Source organism: Onychostoma macrolepis, chromosome 07 (genome assembly GCF_012432095.1).
Source record: "Onychostoma macrolepis isolate SWU-2019 chromosome 07, ASM1243209v1, whole genome shotgun sequence".
In the NCBI taxonomy this organism is placed as follows: domain Eukaryota; kingdom Metazoa; phylum Chordata; class Actinopteri; order Cypriniformes; family Cyprinidae; genus Onychostoma; species Onychostoma macrolepis.
Genome location: NC_081161.1, coordinates 12,065,747 through 12,085,955, shown reverse-complemented (window position 1 = coordinate 12,085,955; position 20,209 = coordinate 12,065,747). Strand labels below are relative to the sequence as shown.

At 41.4% G+C, this 20,209-nt stretch overlaps 1 protein-coding gene across 1 annotated transcript in view; it reads left to right on the top strand.

Moving 5' to 3' along the window:
- The window catches only part of LOC131544575 (transmembrane protein 236), a 181,654-nt gene extending 172,669 nt beyond the window's left edge, over positions 1–8,985 (top strand). Inside the window, exon 4 of the mRNA XM_058782901.1 lies at positions 8,192–8,985. Coding sequence (XP_058638884.1) covers positions 8,192–8,985 — 794 coding nt within the window. The remainder of the gene's footprint in view (positions 1–8,191) is intronic.
- The last annotated feature ends 11,224 nt before the right edge of the window (positions 8,986–20,209 follow it).

Here is a 20,209-nt window from a genome sequence, read left to right as displayed (position 1 = left end):
TGAGCCTTCTTGACCAGGCTGGAGGTGTTGGTTTTCCACAACATGTCCGCCGAGATGTGGATCCCCAGGAACTTGAAACTGGAGACACGCTCAACAGCCATTCCATTGATGTGGATGGTGTCGTGTGTCCTCTTGACTCCTTCCTGAAGTCCACGATGAGCTCCTTTGTTTTGGTGGTGTTGAGGAGCAGGTTATTTTCAGTGCACCATGTGGCCAGGTGCTGGATCTCCTCCCTATAGGCAGTCTCATCGTTGTTACTGATGAGGCCAATCACCGTGGTGTCGTCTGCAAACTTGACGATGGAATTAGATCCATACACAGGCTTGCAGTCGGAGGTGAAGAGGAGTAGAGAAATGGGCTTAGCACACAGCCCTGTGGTACACCAGTGTTAAGTGTGATGGATGTGGAGCAGGTGAATCCTGATCGAACATTCTGGGGTCTGTTGGTCAGGAAGTCCAAAATCCAGTTACACATTGAGGTATTGATGCCCAGGTCTCCAAGTTTGGCTATTAACTTGGTTGGGATGACAGTGTTGAATGCTGAGCTGAAGTCAACAAACAGCATACGTGCATAAGAGTTCTTATTGTCCAGGTGAGTGAGCACAGAGTGCAGTGCCATGGAAACTGCGTCCTCTGTGCTCCTATCGCTACGGTAGGCAAACTGGTGTGAGTCCAATGTGGATGGTAGAGAGTCTTTTAGGTGTTCCAGGACCAGCCGCTCAAAGCACTTCATGACGATGGGTGTGAGTGCTACAGGGCGGTAGTCATTAGGGCACCTCGGACTAGAGTGTTTTGGCACTGGCACAATGGAAGTGCATTTAAAGCATGTTGGTACGGCTGCTTGGGCAAGAGACAGGTTGAAAATGTCTGTAAAAACCCCAGCGAGCTGCTCCGCACATGCCCTGAGAACACGACCAGGGATGTTGTCTGGTCCAGCAGCCTTGTGCGCGCTGATCCGGCTCAGTGCCTTGCAGACATCTGTGGAGGAGAGTATGATTGGTGGGTGGTCAGCTGAGGGATTGAGCTTGGTGGCAGTTTCTCTGTTGTCTCTTTCAAAGCGAGCATAAAAGTAATTTAGCTCGTTCAGGAAGTTGACATCAGTGGCTGCGGGGGTGGAGTGGGTGGGTTTGTAGAGGAGTTAGAGTTGTCAATTTTAGTCTCAGAAGAATAATAATAAGAAGTTTAAATAGATTTCAGTAAGTTGGCTTTCTCAAGCCAACTTAATAAGTATGCAAGATAACAATAGTGATGCCTTGCCTTTAGCAAGCACCACTAATAATAATAAGTTTAAATAGGATTTCAGTAAGTTGGCTTTCTCAAGCCAACTTAATAAGTTTAAATAGGATTTCAGTAAGTTGGCTTTCTCAAGCCAACTTAATAAGTATGCAAGATAACAATAGTGATGCCTTGCCTTTGGCAAGCACCACTAATAATAACTAGAATGTACATTTCCTGAAGAAAATGTGAGTGGTGCTTGCCGTGGCAAAACTTGGCACTAGGCCGTCAGTAGAGCCTTCAGCATGACTGTAGAGAGCCAACTCCCATGTCTGTATGATGTTGTGGAGCTGAGATATGGCTTCTTTATGTTGCTATACGGTTGCTAGGGGGCTATAAGTGGTTGCTAGGGCATAGCTATGAAGTTATGTCGGTACTTATTGGCTGCTTGATAGGCAGAGTCAAATGAGCCCACCCCCAAGTCTCTGTGACCTCCTGATCCAAAGATATAATCTCACTAATTTTGTGCCAATGTTAAGTCTATGGGACTTTTTCGCCCACATTTTTTCATCCACCAGATGAACATCGTACACTCAATTACTTATAAAAGATACAGCACACCTCTATAACTGGGTGGTTACTATCGTGTTGCTAAGCGGTTGGTAGTTGTCAGACATCATTACTATGTAGTTTTATACGGTTATTCGTACGTTCTTAGCCTCATTTAATACTTAGCTAATCACTATTAGGATGTAGCTATTCACTGCTAGCATGTGTAGCATGCATGAGGAAAGTCCTGTTTGCGATCACGAGTCAAAAGAGCAAAACCTGCATGTTTATATGACACTTTTATCCAAAGATATCCCTTTTGATCTGTTTTCAGTGGAGGTCTATGGGGTAGTTGCTAGGGTGCTGTAAGTGGTTGCTAGGGTGTGGCTATGAAGATCATAGCTCATTACTTATTGGTTACTTAAAAGAGGAGTCAAATGAGTGTGTGTGAGTTACAGAGAGAGAGAGAGAGAGAGAGAGAAGGGGTTCCTAAGGGCCTGCGTGTGTGTGTGTGTGTGTGAGAAAGTGACAGTTGAGATTCAAATTCACGAACATTCCACCATTGTAAGTCAATGGGACTTTTTTGCCCGCTTTTCCGTCCTCTGTGCGAACATCGTAGGTCTGATCGCTTAGAAAAGATATAGCACACCTCTTCTCAATGAGCCGGTCGATTTGACACCTCTTTCATGGGTCTGTGACAAACGGCGCAGGAGGAGTAGCGAACCGAAGTTTTGTCCAGAAGAAGAAGAGGAACTAGAATGTACATTTCCTGAAGAAAATGTGAGTGGTGCTTGCAGTGGCAAAACTCGGCACTAGGCTGTCAATATAGCCTTCAGTATGATTCTAGAGAGCCAACTCCCATGTCTGTATGATATTGTGGAGCTGAGATATGGCTTCTTTATGTTGCTATACGGTTGCTAGGGTTCTGTATGTGGTTGCTAGGGTGTCGCTGCACAGTCGCCATGGTGATACTTACAGACTGGTTTTTCAGCCCAAACAAAAGAGGCCAGCCCCATATCTATACCACTTTCTGGTGCTGAGAAATTGCATATTCATGTGTTTGTTCAGTTACTAAGGTACTCTAAATGGTTGCTATGGTGTGGCTATATAGTTTACGGATGATATTTAAAGACTATTTTGACAGTCTGTATCAGCAGAGCCCAACCCAATGTTTCTACGATGTTTTGATGCTGACAAATTGTTTGTTAATGTTCTTTTACGGTTGCTAGGGTGCTTTAAGAGGTTGCTAGGGCATAGCTACGAAGTTATCATGTCAGTACTTATTGGCCGCTTGATAGGCCGAGTCAAAAGAGCCTCCCCAAGTCTCTGTGACCTCCTGATCCAAAGATATAATCTCACTAATTTTGTGCCAATGTTAAGTCAATGGGACTTTTTCGCCCAAATTTTTCATCCACCAGATGAACATCGACACTCAATTACTTATAAAAGATATAGCACACCTCTATAACTGGGCGGTTACTATCGTGTTGCTAAGTGGTTGGTAGTTGTCACACATCATTACTATCTAGTTCTATAGAGTTATTCGTATGTTCTTAGCCTGATTTAACACTTAGCTAATCACTATTAGCATGTAGCTATTCACTGCTAGTATGTGTAGCAGGCATGAGGAAAGTCCTGTTTGCAATCACGAGTCAAAAGAGCAAAACCTGCATGTTTATATGACACTTTTATCCAAAGATATCCTTTTTGATCTGTTTTCAATGGAGGTCTATGGGGTGGTTGCTAGGGTGCTGTAAGTGGTTGCTAGGGTGTGGCTATGAAGGTCATAGGTCATTACTTATTGGTTTCTTAAAAGATGAGTCAAATGAGTGTGTGTGAGTTACAGAGAGAGAGAGAGAGAAGGGGTTCCTAAGGGCCTGCGTGTGTGTGTGTGAGAAAGTGACAGTTGAGATTCAAATTCACGAACATTCCGCCAATGTAAGTCAATGGGATTTTTTTGCCCGCTTTTTCGTCCGCTGTGTGAACATCGTAGGTCCGATCGCTTAGAAAAGATATAGCCCACATCTCCTCAATGAGCCGGTCGATTTGACGCCTCTTTCATGGGTCTGTGACAAACGGTGCAGGAGGAGTAGCGAACCGAAGTTTTGTCCAGAAGAAGAATAAGAAGAAGCAGAATAATAATAATAAGTATGCAAGAGAACAATAGTGATGCCTTGCCTTTGGCAAGCACCACTAATAAGTATGCAAGATAACAATAGTGATGCATTGCCTTTGGCAAGCACCACTAACTAGAATGTACATTTCCTGAAGAAAATGTGAGTGGTGCTTGCCGTGGCAAAACTCAGCACTCGGTTGCTAGGTCAGCATGAGTGGTTTCCACGGCACTGCTAGGCGGTTGCTAGGGCACTCAGGGTGGTTGCTAGGTTGATTCTATGTGGTTGCTAGGGTACCCAGGATGGTTGCTAGGGCCGTTGCCAGGGTACCCAGGGTGGGTGCTAGGATGTTGCTATGTGGTTGCTAGGGTACTTGGGGTGGTTGCTAGGGTGTTGCTATGCAGTTGCTAGGGTACTCGGGTGGTTGCTAGGATGTTGCTACGTGGTTGCTATGCGGTTGCTAGGGTACTCGGGGTGGTTGCTAGGATGTTGCTAAGTGGTTGCTAGGGTACTTGGGGTGGTTGCTAGGGTGTTGCTATGCGGTTGCTAAAGTACCCAGGGTGGTTGCTAAGGTGTTGCTAGGGTACCTGTGGTGGCTGCTATACGATAGCTGTGGTACCTGGGATGGTTGCTAGGGTGTTTCTAGAATGTTGTTAGCAATATTAGCAAGTGACTAGCATGTTGCTAGCATGTCTCTAGCATGATTAGTATTGTTGCTAGCATGATTAGCATGCCACTAGCATGTTGCTAGCATGATTAGCAAGTTACTAGCATGTCTCTAGCATGAATAGCATTTTGCTAGCATGATTAGCATGTTGCTAACATTATTAGCAAGTGACTACCATGGTGCTAGCATGATTAGCATGTTTCTAGCATGATTAGAAAGTGACTAACATGTCGCTAACATGTTTCTAGCATGATTAGCATGCTACTAGCATGATTAGCAAGTGACTAGCATGTAGCTAGCATGATTAGCAAGTGACTAGCATGTTGCTATCATTATTAGAAAGTTACTAGCATGTCGCTAGCATGATTAGCAAGTGACTAGCATGATTAGCATGTCGCTAACATGTTTCTAGCATGATTAGTATGTCGCTAGGACAGATAGATTAGAAATATTAGATAGATGAGTTTGAATGAGTTTGAATGGGTTAGAAATAGTACATAGAAGGGAAGCTTGATTGAGTCTCAAATGATTCTGGGAGTTTAAGTTTGAATTTTGACAGAGTTTGAATAGTCTTGGCTCATTTGAACATTCCGCCAATGTAAGTCTATGGGAATCTTCTTTTTTATCTGAGATCCCTGTCCTCTGTACATGAGTTTAAATCAAAGTTAAAGTCTTATCTTCTGGCCAGAGCATTTAGCAATTCTTAATTATGTTTCACGTTTATTAGGGCCCGAGCACCGAGGTGCGAGGACCCTCTTGGAATTGCTTTGTTTCTTCTTCTTCTTCTTCTTCTTCTTCTCCAAAGTGAATCGCATTTTTGAGGGCCTAAACATGCTCCAAAACTCATGAAACTTTGCACACGGGTCAGAACTGGCGAAAATTTACATCTGATATGGGTTTCAGAAGTGGGTGTGGCAAAATGGCTCGATAGCGCCACCTATACAATTTCAAAAGAGTGCGCCTCGAGCTACGTTTTATGTACATGCACGAAAATCGGTACACACATGTAACACACCATTACCTACAAAAAAGTATCTTGGTACAAAATCCAAAACCCAACAGGAAGTACGTTATTTTGAATTTCCTGTTCAATTTTTGTGCAGTTTTTGCAATTTCCAGGCTTCGTACTTTGACGAACTCCTCCTACAGTTTTAATCGGATCGTCTTCAAATTTGCTGAGTGTAATCATAATGCCTTTGCGATGTTAAATTGCGAAGATCTAGAGTTTTCGTCAAGGGGCGTGTCCCTAGGGCCTGACAAAGTTTGATGTTTCGCCATGAAACAGGAAGTTGCTGTAACTCAGGCATGCAATGTCCGATCTGCCCCAAACTTCACACGTTTCATAGGAGTTGAGTCTTGAACCCATCTGCATGCTCATATTCAGATATAGTCATAGCACCACCTGCTGGCAACAGGAAGAGACATGTTTAACACTGTAATGGACTCCTAGGTGCATATTAAAAAGTGTCAACAAGTGATAAATAGGCTGGCAGCATGCTACAAGCATACTAAAACATGCTAGCAACACTTAGCTAAGTGCTATTAATGCAAGTAATGCAGTGAAACGGAAAGTTGCTGTAACTCAGGCATGCAGTGTCCAATCTGCCCCAAATTTTACAAGTTTGATAAGAGGCCTGTCCTGAACACATATACATTCCCGTATTTGGTTATAGTCATAGCGCCACCTGCTGGCAACAGGAAGTGACATGTTTTAGACTGTGATGCACTATTAGCAACACAGTAAAATATGTCATTGTGTGCTAAACATGTTAGCAACACTTAGCTAAGTGCTAAAGTATGCTACTAACTCCATCAAACAGGAAGTTGTTGTAACTCAGGCATACAATGTCCAATCTGCCTCCAACTTCACATGTTTGATTACAGTCTTGGCCTGAAGACATCTACATGCTCACATTCGGTTATAGTGATAGCGCCACCTACTGACAACAGGAAGTGACATGTTTTACACAGTGATGCACTTTTAGCAACACTGTAAATTATGCCATTGTGTGCTAAACATGCTAGAATAATGGTCAAACATGCTAGCAACACTTACTAAGTACTAAAGCGTGTTATTAATACCATGACACAGGAAGTTGTTGTAACTCATGCATACAATGTCTTATCTGCCCCAAACTTCACACCTTTTATAATAGTCCTGGCCTAAACACATCAAAAGACCAATATTCAGTTAAAAGTATAGCACCACCTGCTGGTGACAAGAAATTACTTGTTTCACACTAACTTAAACACGCAATGTCTGATCTGCCCCAAACTTGACATATTTTATAAGAGTCCTGGCCTTAACACATCTGAAGGCCAATATTCAGTTATAATCATACTGCCACCTTCTGGCAACAGTACATTACTTGTTTTACACTAACTTAAACATGCAATGTCCGGTCTGCCCCAAACTTCACATGTTTGGTAAGAGTCCTGGCCTGAACACATCTTAAGGCCAATATTCAGTTATAAACATACCGCCACCTGCTGGCAATAGGAAATGTCTTGTTTTACACTAACTCAAACATACCATGTTCAATCTGCACCCAACTTCATATGTTTGATAAAAATACTGGTCTGAAGACATCTACAGGCCAATGTTAAGTTATAGACATAGCGCCACCAGCTGGCAGCAGGTTTGGCACATATAAATTACTTTAACATTTTCCTCTATATTTGGCTTTTTAAATGTATATTGCTCACCGTTTCCTGTCTTTCTGAAGCCACCGTTGGCGGTGAGCCTGGGTGCGAGGGCCCGATCATCGCTGCTTGCAGCTTTAATTATGTTTTATTGCTTTCTTTCTTTTTTTATCTTGTATCTTAATTTTATACTCTGTAAAGCACACAAAAGCTATACATTTTGAATCAATTTTAGTCAAGCTGAACTGAATTGTTCAGATCCAATTCCCCAAAAAGCTAAAATTAAGAGCTAGTTCTTACATGGTCCTGAAGAAAAAAAAAGAAAAGAAAAAATTCAGATTCTGAGCAAACTGGCTCAGATGATTACTGGACTGAACCACTCTGAATATTTATTTTTGTTCCATTCTTCCATTCAAATGTTATGATGGTATTTTTTGCCTTCCTATTTTTCAAAGTATGGCGCATTCTGAGCTTAAAATATAAAAGGCCTAGATTACATTTACATGCAAACCCATTTTTAAGCTTATGCTTTAGTGCTTTTTATGCTTTAGAGATGCACATTATACAAGTTCCCTGTGTCATTTGACATGCCTGCCTTGCTTTCCTTGCATGTGATGCCATTGGTGCTTGGCCCTGGATTGCTGCTAGCTGCTATAATTCATAATTGTTAAATGTAATAAACATCTGTAATTTACACACATTGCAAAGTGACACAAATAAAACAAAATGCAGTTTCTCAGAAACAAGTGCACACATTTCAAATAATTTGTTTCCTTCCGTATTTTAATTATGGGAGAACAATATAAAAATAAAATTTAAAAACATTTTTTTTTACTAAATTTTATGTGTACCCATTTTTCATGAATGATGATTATTGCTTTCATTTAAGCAGGGTCACTGGTTGTTTCTGGTTGTTCCCATTTTGTAATGTAAAAGTTATTGATGTTTAAGTATTTATTTTGATTTCTCTAACTGGGCTCCTTTTTATTTTTGTGTGTATACAGCAAACGAACTGGCTCGGGATGCAGACATTCCTACTACCTTGACACATGTTGGAAGAATTACTCCTATTGTCACTCCTATAACCGGTCCTTTTCCTTCACCATCTACTGGTAGTGCTGGCACAGAGCATGCAGGAGCAGCAAACACGATTGTGCGAGGATTGCCCGGCAATACTACTGTTTCAGGCATACCTGGAAATGGGACACTGCTGGGTCTCTCAAGCAACACAACAGTTCCGGGATTGCCAAACAATGGGGCAGTTCCAGGTCATCTTGGCAACACAACAGTTCCAGGGCTGCCCGGGAATGGTGTTCTTCCAAGAGTGCCAGGCAACCACGGACAGCAACTTGGCATTACGGGAATTTGTCCACATTCTGGAATACCCTTCCAAAACATTACCTCTTCATATTCTGGACCACTTAGTTTCCTGCTGGCTAGCGACACTCGTGCTGAAGTCTTTGCAGACAGTTTCCTGTTTTGGCTGGACACAGTAGAGATGGTTCGGGTTGCAGGTCACACTCCTGTATATTTTTCAGGCTGGGCATTACCAGTTTACCTTTTCTGCTTTCTCTCCACAATGCGATTGGCCCTAACACCTCACAGTCCCCTCCTCTCACCTCTAGGTGTGGTCTTTCAGGACCTCCCCTTCCTAGTCTTGAGGATGGCATTGATTGGCATTTTTGGATTTGTAACACCACTACTTTATGTGATGAAGAATCTTCTGGTCTGTCTGGCCTACATTTATTTCAACTTCATGACAAAACTCAGAGTTTTCAACACTGAGAGGATGTTCTAATGGAACTGCTTAGGAGTTTGTTGGCATAGTCCACTAGGCCTGGACAAAACATTGACTCAATGTGAGTTTTGGGCAATACATTCATTTAGCACAATTATCTTTACACTTCTGTTTGGTTCACTATAGTGTTGCATAACAAAAACTAACTATAACTAACTACTGAAATTATATATATATATATATATATATATATATATATATTAGTGCTGTCAATCAATTAAAAAATGTAATTGCGTTAATCACAGTCGTGGACTGTGATTAATCATGATTAATCACAAATTTGAAATACTAGGATTTACCTGTAAATGTGTTGAAAATAAGTGCATGACAAACTAGTTTAAGGAAACAGAACCTTTCACACTTCCGCCAGATATGAGACATAATCCTTATTATTCTTTTATCATTATTCTTTTGTTTTTATTCAGACATTATCAGCCTTTATACTGGCAATAAAACGTTTACCAAGCCACATCGCTTCAATCCCAGTATACATTTACCCAACTATTATAAGACATAAGACAATTTATGAGATTAATAGTACACTTTTACTCAGAACTCACTTCAAACCACCATCGAGTGTTTGTAATAACTTCCTTTTGCTATCACATGTGGAATTTGGTCGTTTACTGTTGTTAAAATATGCTATTTATAGCCTTTTATATCCCTGCACAAATTAGCATTTCAGATATACACATTCATCTAAAAAAAAAAACACATACAGACCATATCCTATCATAAACGTGTGTTTATTATCTTATATAATCTATAGTGGCTGTTGTCATGTTTATTTCTGCTGCTCTGCTGAAACTCACGTTGTTTGTGATGTTAACCGCCACTTCGTTCTTAAGTTGCCAGGGATAAATTTAAAGTATAATACACATTAGTAAAAGGATCTTTTAAAATTTTTATTTGTCTATATACACTTTGGGCGGCCGCGGTACATTAAAAAAGTAGCCCAAAAAAACGCAAATCATGGCTCTGTAATTTTTCCAGCGACTGTATTTTCAAAATAGCCCACTTGTGCCACTATCGTTACCCTGGCAACACTGTGCTGTACCCTCATCACACAATGATAGATAACCTTCCGTGCTGCGATGACGGGAAGAAGTTGGGGTCAAACCTTATCAAGCGGTTAATTTGCGCTACAAAAAATTAAAATTTATATATATATATATATATATATATATATATATATTAGTGCTGTCAATCGATTAAAAATTTAATCGCGTTAATCACAATCATGGACTGTGATTAATCATGATTAATCGCAAGTTTAAAATACTAGCATTTACCTGTAAATGTGTTGAAAAGAAGTGCATGACAAACTAGTTTAAGGAAACCGAACCTTTCACACTTCCGCCAGGTATGAGACATAATCCTTATTATTCTTTCATTATTATTATTTTGGTTTTATTCAGCCATTATCAGCCTTTAAACTGGCAATAAAACGTTTACCAAGCCACATCGCTTCAATCCCATTATACATTTACCCAACTATTATCAAAAGTATTTCTAAATAAATACAACAGAACATTTCTTGCGACCTTACGTGAAGTATTATGACAAAATGCATTATAAAGAAGAATTGGACCTGTTCTGCAGTTGCATTAGAGCTAACATGCTACATAAAACAATTGATGAGATTAATAGTATACTTTTACTCAGAACTCACTTCAAACCACCATTGAGTGTTTATAATAACTTCCTTTTGCGATCACATGTAGAATTTGGTCGTTTACTGTTGGTAAAATATGCTATTTATAGCCTTTAAATGCACAAATTAGCATTTCAGATGCACACATTCAATTCAAGAAAATCACATACAGACCATATCTATCGTAATTGTGTGTTTATTATCTTATATAATCTATAATGGCTGTTGTCATGTTTATTTCTCCTGTGTAAAAGCCTTAACATGTATGATCTGGCTGAAACTCACGTTGTTTGTGATGTTACAACCGCCTCTCCGTTGTTAAGTTGCCAGGGATACATTTCAAGTATAATACACATTAGTAAAAGGATCTATTTTTATTTGTCTATATACACTTTGGGCGGCCGTGGTACATTAAAAAAGTAGCCCAAAAAGCCGCAAACCCACGGCTCTGTAATTTTTTCCTGGGACTGTATTTTTAAAATAGCCCACTTGTGCCTTTACCCTGGCAACACTGGTTCGCTGTACCCTCATCACACAATGATAGATAACCTTCTGCGCTGCGATGATGGGAAGAAGTTGGGGTCAAACCTTATCAAACGATTAATCTGCGTTAAAAAAAATATGCGTAAAAAATGTTTTATTAATCACATGCATATATATATATATATATATATATATATATATATATATATATATATATATATATATATATATATGAATGTTAAAAGGTAACCTAAAGGGACATCAAAACTAACATAGCAATAACAGTGAATCTGAAAATATTTAAGATCTGTATTATTGTATTACAACACCTAATTAATTAATTAAAATGCCAGACATTCATTTTTGGCTACTTCCCTAGTGAAAAATATATATGTTAAAATGTTTTTGAAATAGATTTATTTCATGCTAAGTATACTAGAAATAAATTTACATATGTATGCGCTTATTAAAATACCCTGCAATTGTATTTTTAGTATACTGCCCTACAAAGGCAAAAGACCTTGACTCGCTAGAGCGTGAAACTGAGAAAAATGACTTTAAAGTTTTTTACTTGTCCAGCCAAATTAATTATAGGTAGGACACTGTAAATTTGGCAATTAGATGTTTTAGTAATGAAAATTATCTACATTTAAAAATTGTAAGCTCAAACTTGATTTTTACCCCTATTTTGAAGTTAATGTACTGTAGTGAGAAGTCACACCAAAGCAAAAGACAATAACTTCCACATGATCAATATTTGGTTGCTGATCACCATTTACAAAATCGTTATAGCAACACCTGTATAAACTCTAGTGATCATGGGCTATCTCATATAGGCTATTGAATATAGTAATGTGACTGTATTCATTATTATTATTATTATGTTTTGACCGTAACAAGCAGACTAAAAGTTAAACATGTGATTGGATACCGTTTTGCAACCAATTTATTTGCTATGCTCAATAACAGAAAAAAAGAATGCTAGACATAGCATAATTGCTTTGACTGGAATGAAATAGCCTAATCTAAAAGAACGACTTTGTATTTATGTGAACGCCAGCAAGCAGGCATGCTCAGAAATGCTTGTGGGTTAAACATCTCCGACGACGTTCAGCGCCATGGATTGTTTTTATCGGGTTACAAGAAAAGGTAGGATATGGATTTAATTGCTAACTGTTAGGTTACTGATTTTATAATTGATCATGCTACATGCTACGGCATTCAAGTACACATGCATCCAACTAGAAGTGACAGCCTGGTGAATAATCTGCATTACAAAAATGAAAAAAATAAAATAAATGAAAATTCTTCATTAACGATTATGTATTGCTGCCAAGGTGTCTAGTCTTTGCAGTGCTTTGTTATATGGAGTATGCTTTGTTTAGTAGATCGCGATCTAATTCGTTTGTCTACACTGTAATTTAAATGCGTTAGACTTTAATGGACAGTAAAAAAGGCAGACCACCGTATAATTCCAAGCTGGCACTGTAACTTCATTTTGACGCTCAGTTAAACAAAGGCAGAACGCCGTAACTCAATTTGAGCGTTCCAAACAAAGCGAAAGAGCCGTAACTAGTGTTATACGGTGTTCTGCCTTGGTTTCTCCGGGGCTTTTTGAAGTTACGGTTGAGACGATACATTATTTTCTCGGACAAACAACGAAATCGAAGTTACGGTCTTTTGCCTTTGCATGGCAGTATACTGAACTGGTATACTTAATATCTGCTAAATTGGAGCAACTAATCCTGTGATTAATGCACTTTAATTGTGCGGAAGCAGTGATGAAGTCCCACTATATACTTAAGTAAATTTGATTGTGCTAAAGTGGAACTATTGCAAGTATACTTCAGGTACACTTCAGGTATACACAGGTATTTTCTGTATAAATATTTTTACACTTGTACCAGGCCTTTAACTATGAAAACTCATCAAATAAATTGAAATTATTATGTTTGAATAAAAGACAAGACACATGATTATTTTATTTAATTTGTAAAGTATTTAACTTTGTGAAAATTATAAATTTTCTAAAAACATTGTACTCTCACAATACTGTGTAATAATTTCCACTATATTGAGCAATTTGGCAATGCAGTGAAGAGCATACTTTAGATGAGATTTGTTATATGAGGAAAACCTCTCAGGTTAGGTATTTTATTATGGTTCCGTACCAAATGCTACTCTTGATGTTGTGTTTCAATAATGCATGTGACAATATTCTTTGTTCAACCGGTTGTGAAGCACATGTGCCAAGAATTGGCTTAAATAACATCGGTGGGTGACATCATTAGATTACGTACACCTGAAGGGTTATAAACAGATGTGAAACGGACAGACCTTCAGGTTTCTTTGTCTTCAGAGACTGCTTTGTGTGTGTGTGTGTTACACTGCTGAAAGAAAATGAGTCTAAAGTGAAATGAAAGTTAAAACACTTAATAATCATGTTGAGTGAATCTGTGTTTGGGGTAAGAGCATGCTGCTCTTGTGTTCAAGGGTGGCAAGCGTGATCACTGCAATTCTCTTCCTATCCACGTGCTTCGCATTAGGCTTGCTTTCTTTCACAAAGAACGAGCCACTGCACCCTCGTTAAGATTGTGCATTGATCTGGATGAGGCTCAAGAGGCAGGTCCTCCATTTTTTCTCATGCTCACGCTAGATCGGGAGGTTCTCGTCCCCGCCCCCGAAGCGTGCCTTGGCACTTCTTCAGATCAGGCAGAGGACGTGCAGCTCTTGCGTCCGTAGAGATGGAGAAAGCGTTTCAGGCAGCAGGTCAGGCTGGTGCTCTCCTACACACCATAGCGGTTCTGCATGCATATCAGGCTTACCTTCTTAAAGATTCTTCTTAAAGCACCAAGAGGCAAAAAGGCACGAGAAAGCTTTCAACAAATTTCTCCCCACCGTGCAGGTTAAAACATTTGTCCTGTGTGACAGTGTCACAATCTGACCAAAGAAGCCAGTCCCATTTGAAGTTCCAGTCGTGTCTGATAACTGAATATGATGGAGTTTGTTTTTGGATGATTTTTTCTTGAAACCCTCCCAAACAACATGTGGTGATGTAGGTGCTGTTCGACAATTTATTTTAAGGTTTTCTGACCCCGAGACTGAACTATTTTCTGCAATTCTCCAGCTGTGGTCCTTGGAGAGTCTTTAGCCACTCAAACTCTCCTTCTCACCGTGCATTAGGACGATTTAGACACACGTCCTCTTCCAGGCAGTTTCATAACATTTTATGTTGATTGGAAATTCTTAATTATTGCCCTGAAGGTGGAAATGGGAATTTTCACTGCTCTAACTCTTTTCTTAAAGCCACTTCACTAATTTGTGAAGCTCGATTATCTTTTGCTACACATCAGAAATATATTCTTTGGTTTTTCTCATTGTGATGGATGATTAAGGGAATTTGGGCATTGGTTTCCCTCCTATTTATATTTCTGTGAAACAAGAAGCCATGGCTGGATAGTTTCATGTTCATAAATCACCATGGAGTGCTAAAAATTGTGAATTTTTATATTTTACTCATAAGAATTTCTAGGGGTGCCAATAATTGTGTCCACTGTGTATTTGAGTGTACATTTATTTCATAATGATATTTCCCCCCCATTTTAAATTCTTATTATCCAATGAAAGGTTAGATTTTTGTGAATTTTTTTAAAATAAAAAATAAAAAGGATTATCAATGCAGATTAATTTGCACAGCCTTTTTTGATCATATTTACCAAGGGTGCCGATATTTTTGGCCATGACTGTATATAACATCAAATGAAAGCTATTGATTAGCTCTTTCTACTGCCAAAATGACACAAGTGAATTCTTAATAATTTTGGAGTTATTCATTAGAAACCAAAAGACCTAACTCTGAACATACCAAGCCTGTTGGTGCCAAAAGGACATAACTACACTTACGCCCTTTTGGCACTGCGAAATGTATTGTGGGTAAAGCCTGTGGATCGCACATGAGTCAAAATGGCTGAAACCACATGTAAGCCAGGTAGTTCAGTCATGAAAAGAAAACAGTTTTTAACTGCTGAAGATGTATTAAGCTTATTTCATGGAAAAGATCAGGATGAGGATGAAGAAAAAAACAAAACAAATCAAGAATTTAATAGTGGTGGGCAGAGCAAGGCTTCGTGAAACACTGAAGCAGTCGAAGCAAATGTGTCAAGGCTTCGAAACATTTCGAAACCCGTCTCTACAGTGACACCTAGTGGTCACTTTCAAGTGTTGCTCTGAAACAGCGTTGACAAAGAAACAGTTAAACGAATTGACGAATTATAAGGTGTGTTGTGTTAATTGTTCCACAAAGTGGCTTGGGGGAGTGGTTAGTGTGCTCGACTGGAATGCTGTCTCCTTGGGTTTGAATCCTGGGTGAAGCAGTCATCTTCACAAAATTATAATAAACAAATAAAATGTGTGTTTTTCTTGTTCTGTGTTGAAACATCGGTCTGACATCTGAATGAACTCTTTGTGAATAAATAAGTGTTATTTTGGTAATGATAAATAGACAAAGTACATCAAGCCACTTTTTTTTTTTTACATATAAAGATTTTATTAAAAAATATTAATTGTTCTGCTGTTGATGGACTTAGCCTACTTCTTTTTTTACATAGAATTTCTCCAGCCTTTGAAAAAATCCTCTCACAAGGGACACTTGTCGCTGGCATGCACAGATACTTTTTTAGCTAGAATGTACAGATTAGGAAAAATGACTGCTCTCTCCTTCCAGTACTTTAAGGGATCTTCCATTCTGGGCAGAAATGCATCTGTGAGGTACTTTTTTACTTCCACTGTGGCATCAGCTGTAGCACTGTGTGTTGTGTGGGATTCACGCACACAATTAACAAAAAGTTCCCATAAACAGTCCTGGCTTTCTGCTGGTGTTGTTGATGATGATGATGATGATGATGGACCTGATGCTGACCATTGTGGCTCTGATTGAAAAAGTGAAAATAGAAATTACTTACAAAGCCTAAACTCATGTCATATATGAAGTTATATAATTATACAGATGATATAACTCCATAAAATTATGTAATCTATCAATATGAAATAATCTATGTATCAACTAGCCTATGATATCCTATCTCTAACTTGCTGTGCTTGTCACTATCTAACTTATATTAATGTATATGTATGCCTATATGAATGTATCAGTATATCTATCCTAATTATCTGTCAATGTCTATAGCCTATCTATCAATATCTTTATAATAACTTTTAATGTAGCCTAAATAAACATAACGAAATTACACTATAAATATCACTATATCGCAAAATCTCTCTCCTCTCACAAAAACCCACGAAGTGAAGATGCATTAACTTTTATACTTTGTGGGAGTTCGGTTGACACATATGTGCGATTGTGTGATTTGTTCCCGACCCTGTCAATCAAAGGCAGATTCGGCAGGTATGCCACATCTCGAAACACTTGTGACACGCCCCGATGCTTCGAATCGCCTTAGTCACATGACATGGGTGTTTCGAATCATGTTTCGGAGCAGTGTTTCGAAACATCTGCACTTTGGGATCTCGACACCGTGTCGAAACGTCAGTTTTGCGTCAGCCATCCCTAGAATTTTACATCAGTGAAGCATAACGAAGGTAAGCTAACCTCAACATGTTTCAGTAAGGTTAAAGCTAATATTTTAGCTTGCTAGCAGGTAGTAACCAATAACTTAATTTCTAATATGTGTCATCATGTAGGCACTCAGTTACTGCTTAGCCACAAGAGAAAGAATGCAGGGAAGGGAGAGACAGCCATAGACAAAGACTGGGGAAAGGATACAAGAAAAGCAGTGAGAGACACAGACAGTGCATTGGACCAGGCACAGAACACAGACAGTACACTGGAGCAGGCCCAGGATGCAGACAGTCCAGCTACAGAGAAGCACAGGGAAACTGAGGAAGAGTATGTCATCCTGACATTAGAGCCAGTGAGTGTTGAGGAAATCAGGGGTGAGAGTGAGATCCAGCAAAGAGGAAGGAAAAGAAAGAGAGACCCTGATAACTGGAAGAGAAATGTACGAAAAAGTCTGCGTCACATAGGGCAAAGCTATGTGAATTCAAAAAACATTCATATTCCAGCTCGAAAGGTCAGGGAAAAAGACTGTGCTTCCTGTTGTTACAAATGCGAACACAATTTCCCTCAGTCAATGAGGGAAGTGATTTTTGATCAGATACTGAGTCAAAGCAGCAGAACACCACTGAGTACCACCTCACCACACAGGGAAAACAAATTTGAGTATGCAAAGATTTCTTTTTGAAAATACTTGATATCACAGAGAAATTTGCAAGGTCTGCAGACATTATTCAGTCAAATAATCTAGGAATGTCTTGCACAAGCCTACAGGAAAAGCACTCACCTGGAAACAAAATCCCAGAAGACAACACAAATCAGATCAGAGATCACATTAAGTCTTTCCCCACAGTTGAATCACACTACTACAGAAAAGACACAGCAAAGCAGTACCTTGGGGAAAATCTTAATGTAACTAAGATGTATGACCTCTACGAACAGAAATACAACAATGAATGGAAACTGAAACCTGAGAAACTCAGTTTCTACAGGCACATATTCAATACAGAGTTCAATTTAGGCTTTCACCATCCTACAAAAGATGCATGCATGTACTGTGAGTGGTACAAGCGTTTAAATGCCAATGACAAACAAATCAATGAAGAACAATACAGAGCCCACCAAAATAGAAAGACACAGGCCAGAGAACATAAAGAACATGATAAGAGACATGCACAAGAACAGTCCTCGTTCAAAGCAGTCACTTTTGATCTTGAACAAGTGCTGAGCACTCCATGGAGTAATGTGAGCAGTCTCTATTACTCAAGGAAGTTGAGCACCTACAACTTGACAGTTTATGAATTAGGCAGCAAAGAGGAAAACTGCTACACTGCGTGAAAATGCGCATTTCCGGACTGTGCACGTCAGCGTACAAACCCGTAAATGGCACGTTTCCGGCAGTTTCAGTGTAAGTGGGTTTTTGGGTCTGTCTTTACACGGACAGAAACGGACTCTTTTGTGTGCGGCAGTTTTCCAGTCCGCTCACTAACGCGATAAACCCCCAGAAACAGCTGGAAATGTTCTACGCACTCACCAGTAAATCCACGTATCGTCCTGTTCACAAGCAGTGAAATCTCCGTAAACGGCCAATCATATACACTGAAAAAAAGGAAAGGCAGTTTTACTGAATTCACTTAAACAATACACTTTGTGATGCGTGTCCCGGGACCTCATCAGCGTCGCCCTGGAAACAGAGGAGGATCACCTGCACGCCATTAACGCGGGCTGGCCGGCCACACCTGAGCCCAATCAAGAGGTGCAGATATAACCCGACAGGAGGCTCAGACGGGTGAGACATGACTCCAGTTACAGTATCGCTAACTTTCCTCTCCATCTCCCGTAGAGAGCAGCGTCTGACCGGCCAGCCCCGAGGCACCCTCACCGCACGGACACCAGACCCTCACCCACGTGGAGCACGGAATACGGCAGATCCTGGAGCACGAAGATCTCACGCACGAACACTACGGCACGATTATCACGCCCAATAAACGCATCCATCGGGGCATTTATTGATCTCCCTTGTCGTATGATTCTTCCACCCATTACACTGCTGGAGAATGCGGGCATAACACCGGAAGAATCACCGACAAGCACCGTTTTTTTTTCCCACTAACGTATATCGGGTTTTTTTTCTGTTTCCCACTCAGGCGGCGTTTCCTCCCCAGCCATGGAGGAACTCTTAAAACATCTGACTGAAGTAAGCATCCGCCAGCAACAAATTGTGGAACACATGGCCGCCCGACAAGGAGAGGTGGAGCGGGAGATCGCCGCCCTCCGGACCGCCTCCGCCCAGCGGGTTCCGCTGCCCGACCCCCGCATCCGAGCGCCGACCCTGCTGCCGAAGATGACGGCCCACGATGATGTAGAGAGCTTCCTGCTCATGTTCGAATCAACGGCAGATCAAGAGGGCTGGCCACGGGACGAATGGGCGCTCGCGCTGGCGCCGTTGTTGACGGGCGAACCACAACAGGCATACTTCTCCATGCCACCGGAGCTGAGGGATTCATACGAAGAGCTGAAGAAGGAAATCTTGTCCCGGGTGGGTCTTTCGCCCATCGCGGCCGCCCAACTGATGCACGATTGGGAGTATTCCAGCCGGTTGCCAGCCCGCACCCAAGCCGCCGATCTGTCCTGCCTCACACGCCACTGGCTGCTAGCCGGGGACCCCAGTGCCGCCCAAGTGGCTGAACGGGTAGTAGTGGACCGTCTTCTTCGAGCCCTCCCGCATCCCATCCGCCAGGCCGCCGGCATGCGGAACCCGCTCACCGTGGGAGAGCTGGTGGACGCCTTCGAGCTGGCGGAGGCGGCCTAGAAGTGGAGGTCAACGGCCGCCCCTACCGGGCTCTCCTGGACTCAGGCAGTGCGGTCAGCCTGGTCCAGTCGACGGTGGTTCCCCCACGGCCAGGATGCAGGGCCGTTCTCCCCATTACCTGCGTGCATGGCGATACGCGCCAGGTTCCCGCTCGACGAGTTACCATCACCATCACCGCCGGCTCATGGCCCGTCGAAGTGGGTCTGATGAAGGACCTCCCCGTCCCAGTGCTCCTGGGGAGAAACTGGCCAGGCTTTGACCGCCTGCTCGCCGTCGCCACCCAACCTGCCAGCCCGGTCGGGAGCCGCCGAACCCGGAGGTACAGCCGCCGTCCCCGACGACGCCCCGCCCTGCTGGCCTTGGACAGCCCCAGAGACGGTGAGTCTCCCTCCCAAAATACTAACCTCTTCTATGATGTGTTCCAGCAGGTTAAGGGAGGCGGGGCTTTCGCCAAAGAACAGCTCGGGGACGAGCGGCTGAAACACTGCTGGACCCAAGTGAGGGTGACCAAAGGAAGGAACTCCAACCACCTCCACACCCGGTCCCCCACTTCATAGTTCAAAATGGCCTGCTCTACTGTGTCGCTCCGCGGAGGGGGGAGGAAAAACAGCTGCTGGTGGTGCCACGGACCAAGACGGATACCATCATGGAGCTCGCTCACTCCCATCCAATGGCCGGCCACCTAGGAGCCCACAACACCATC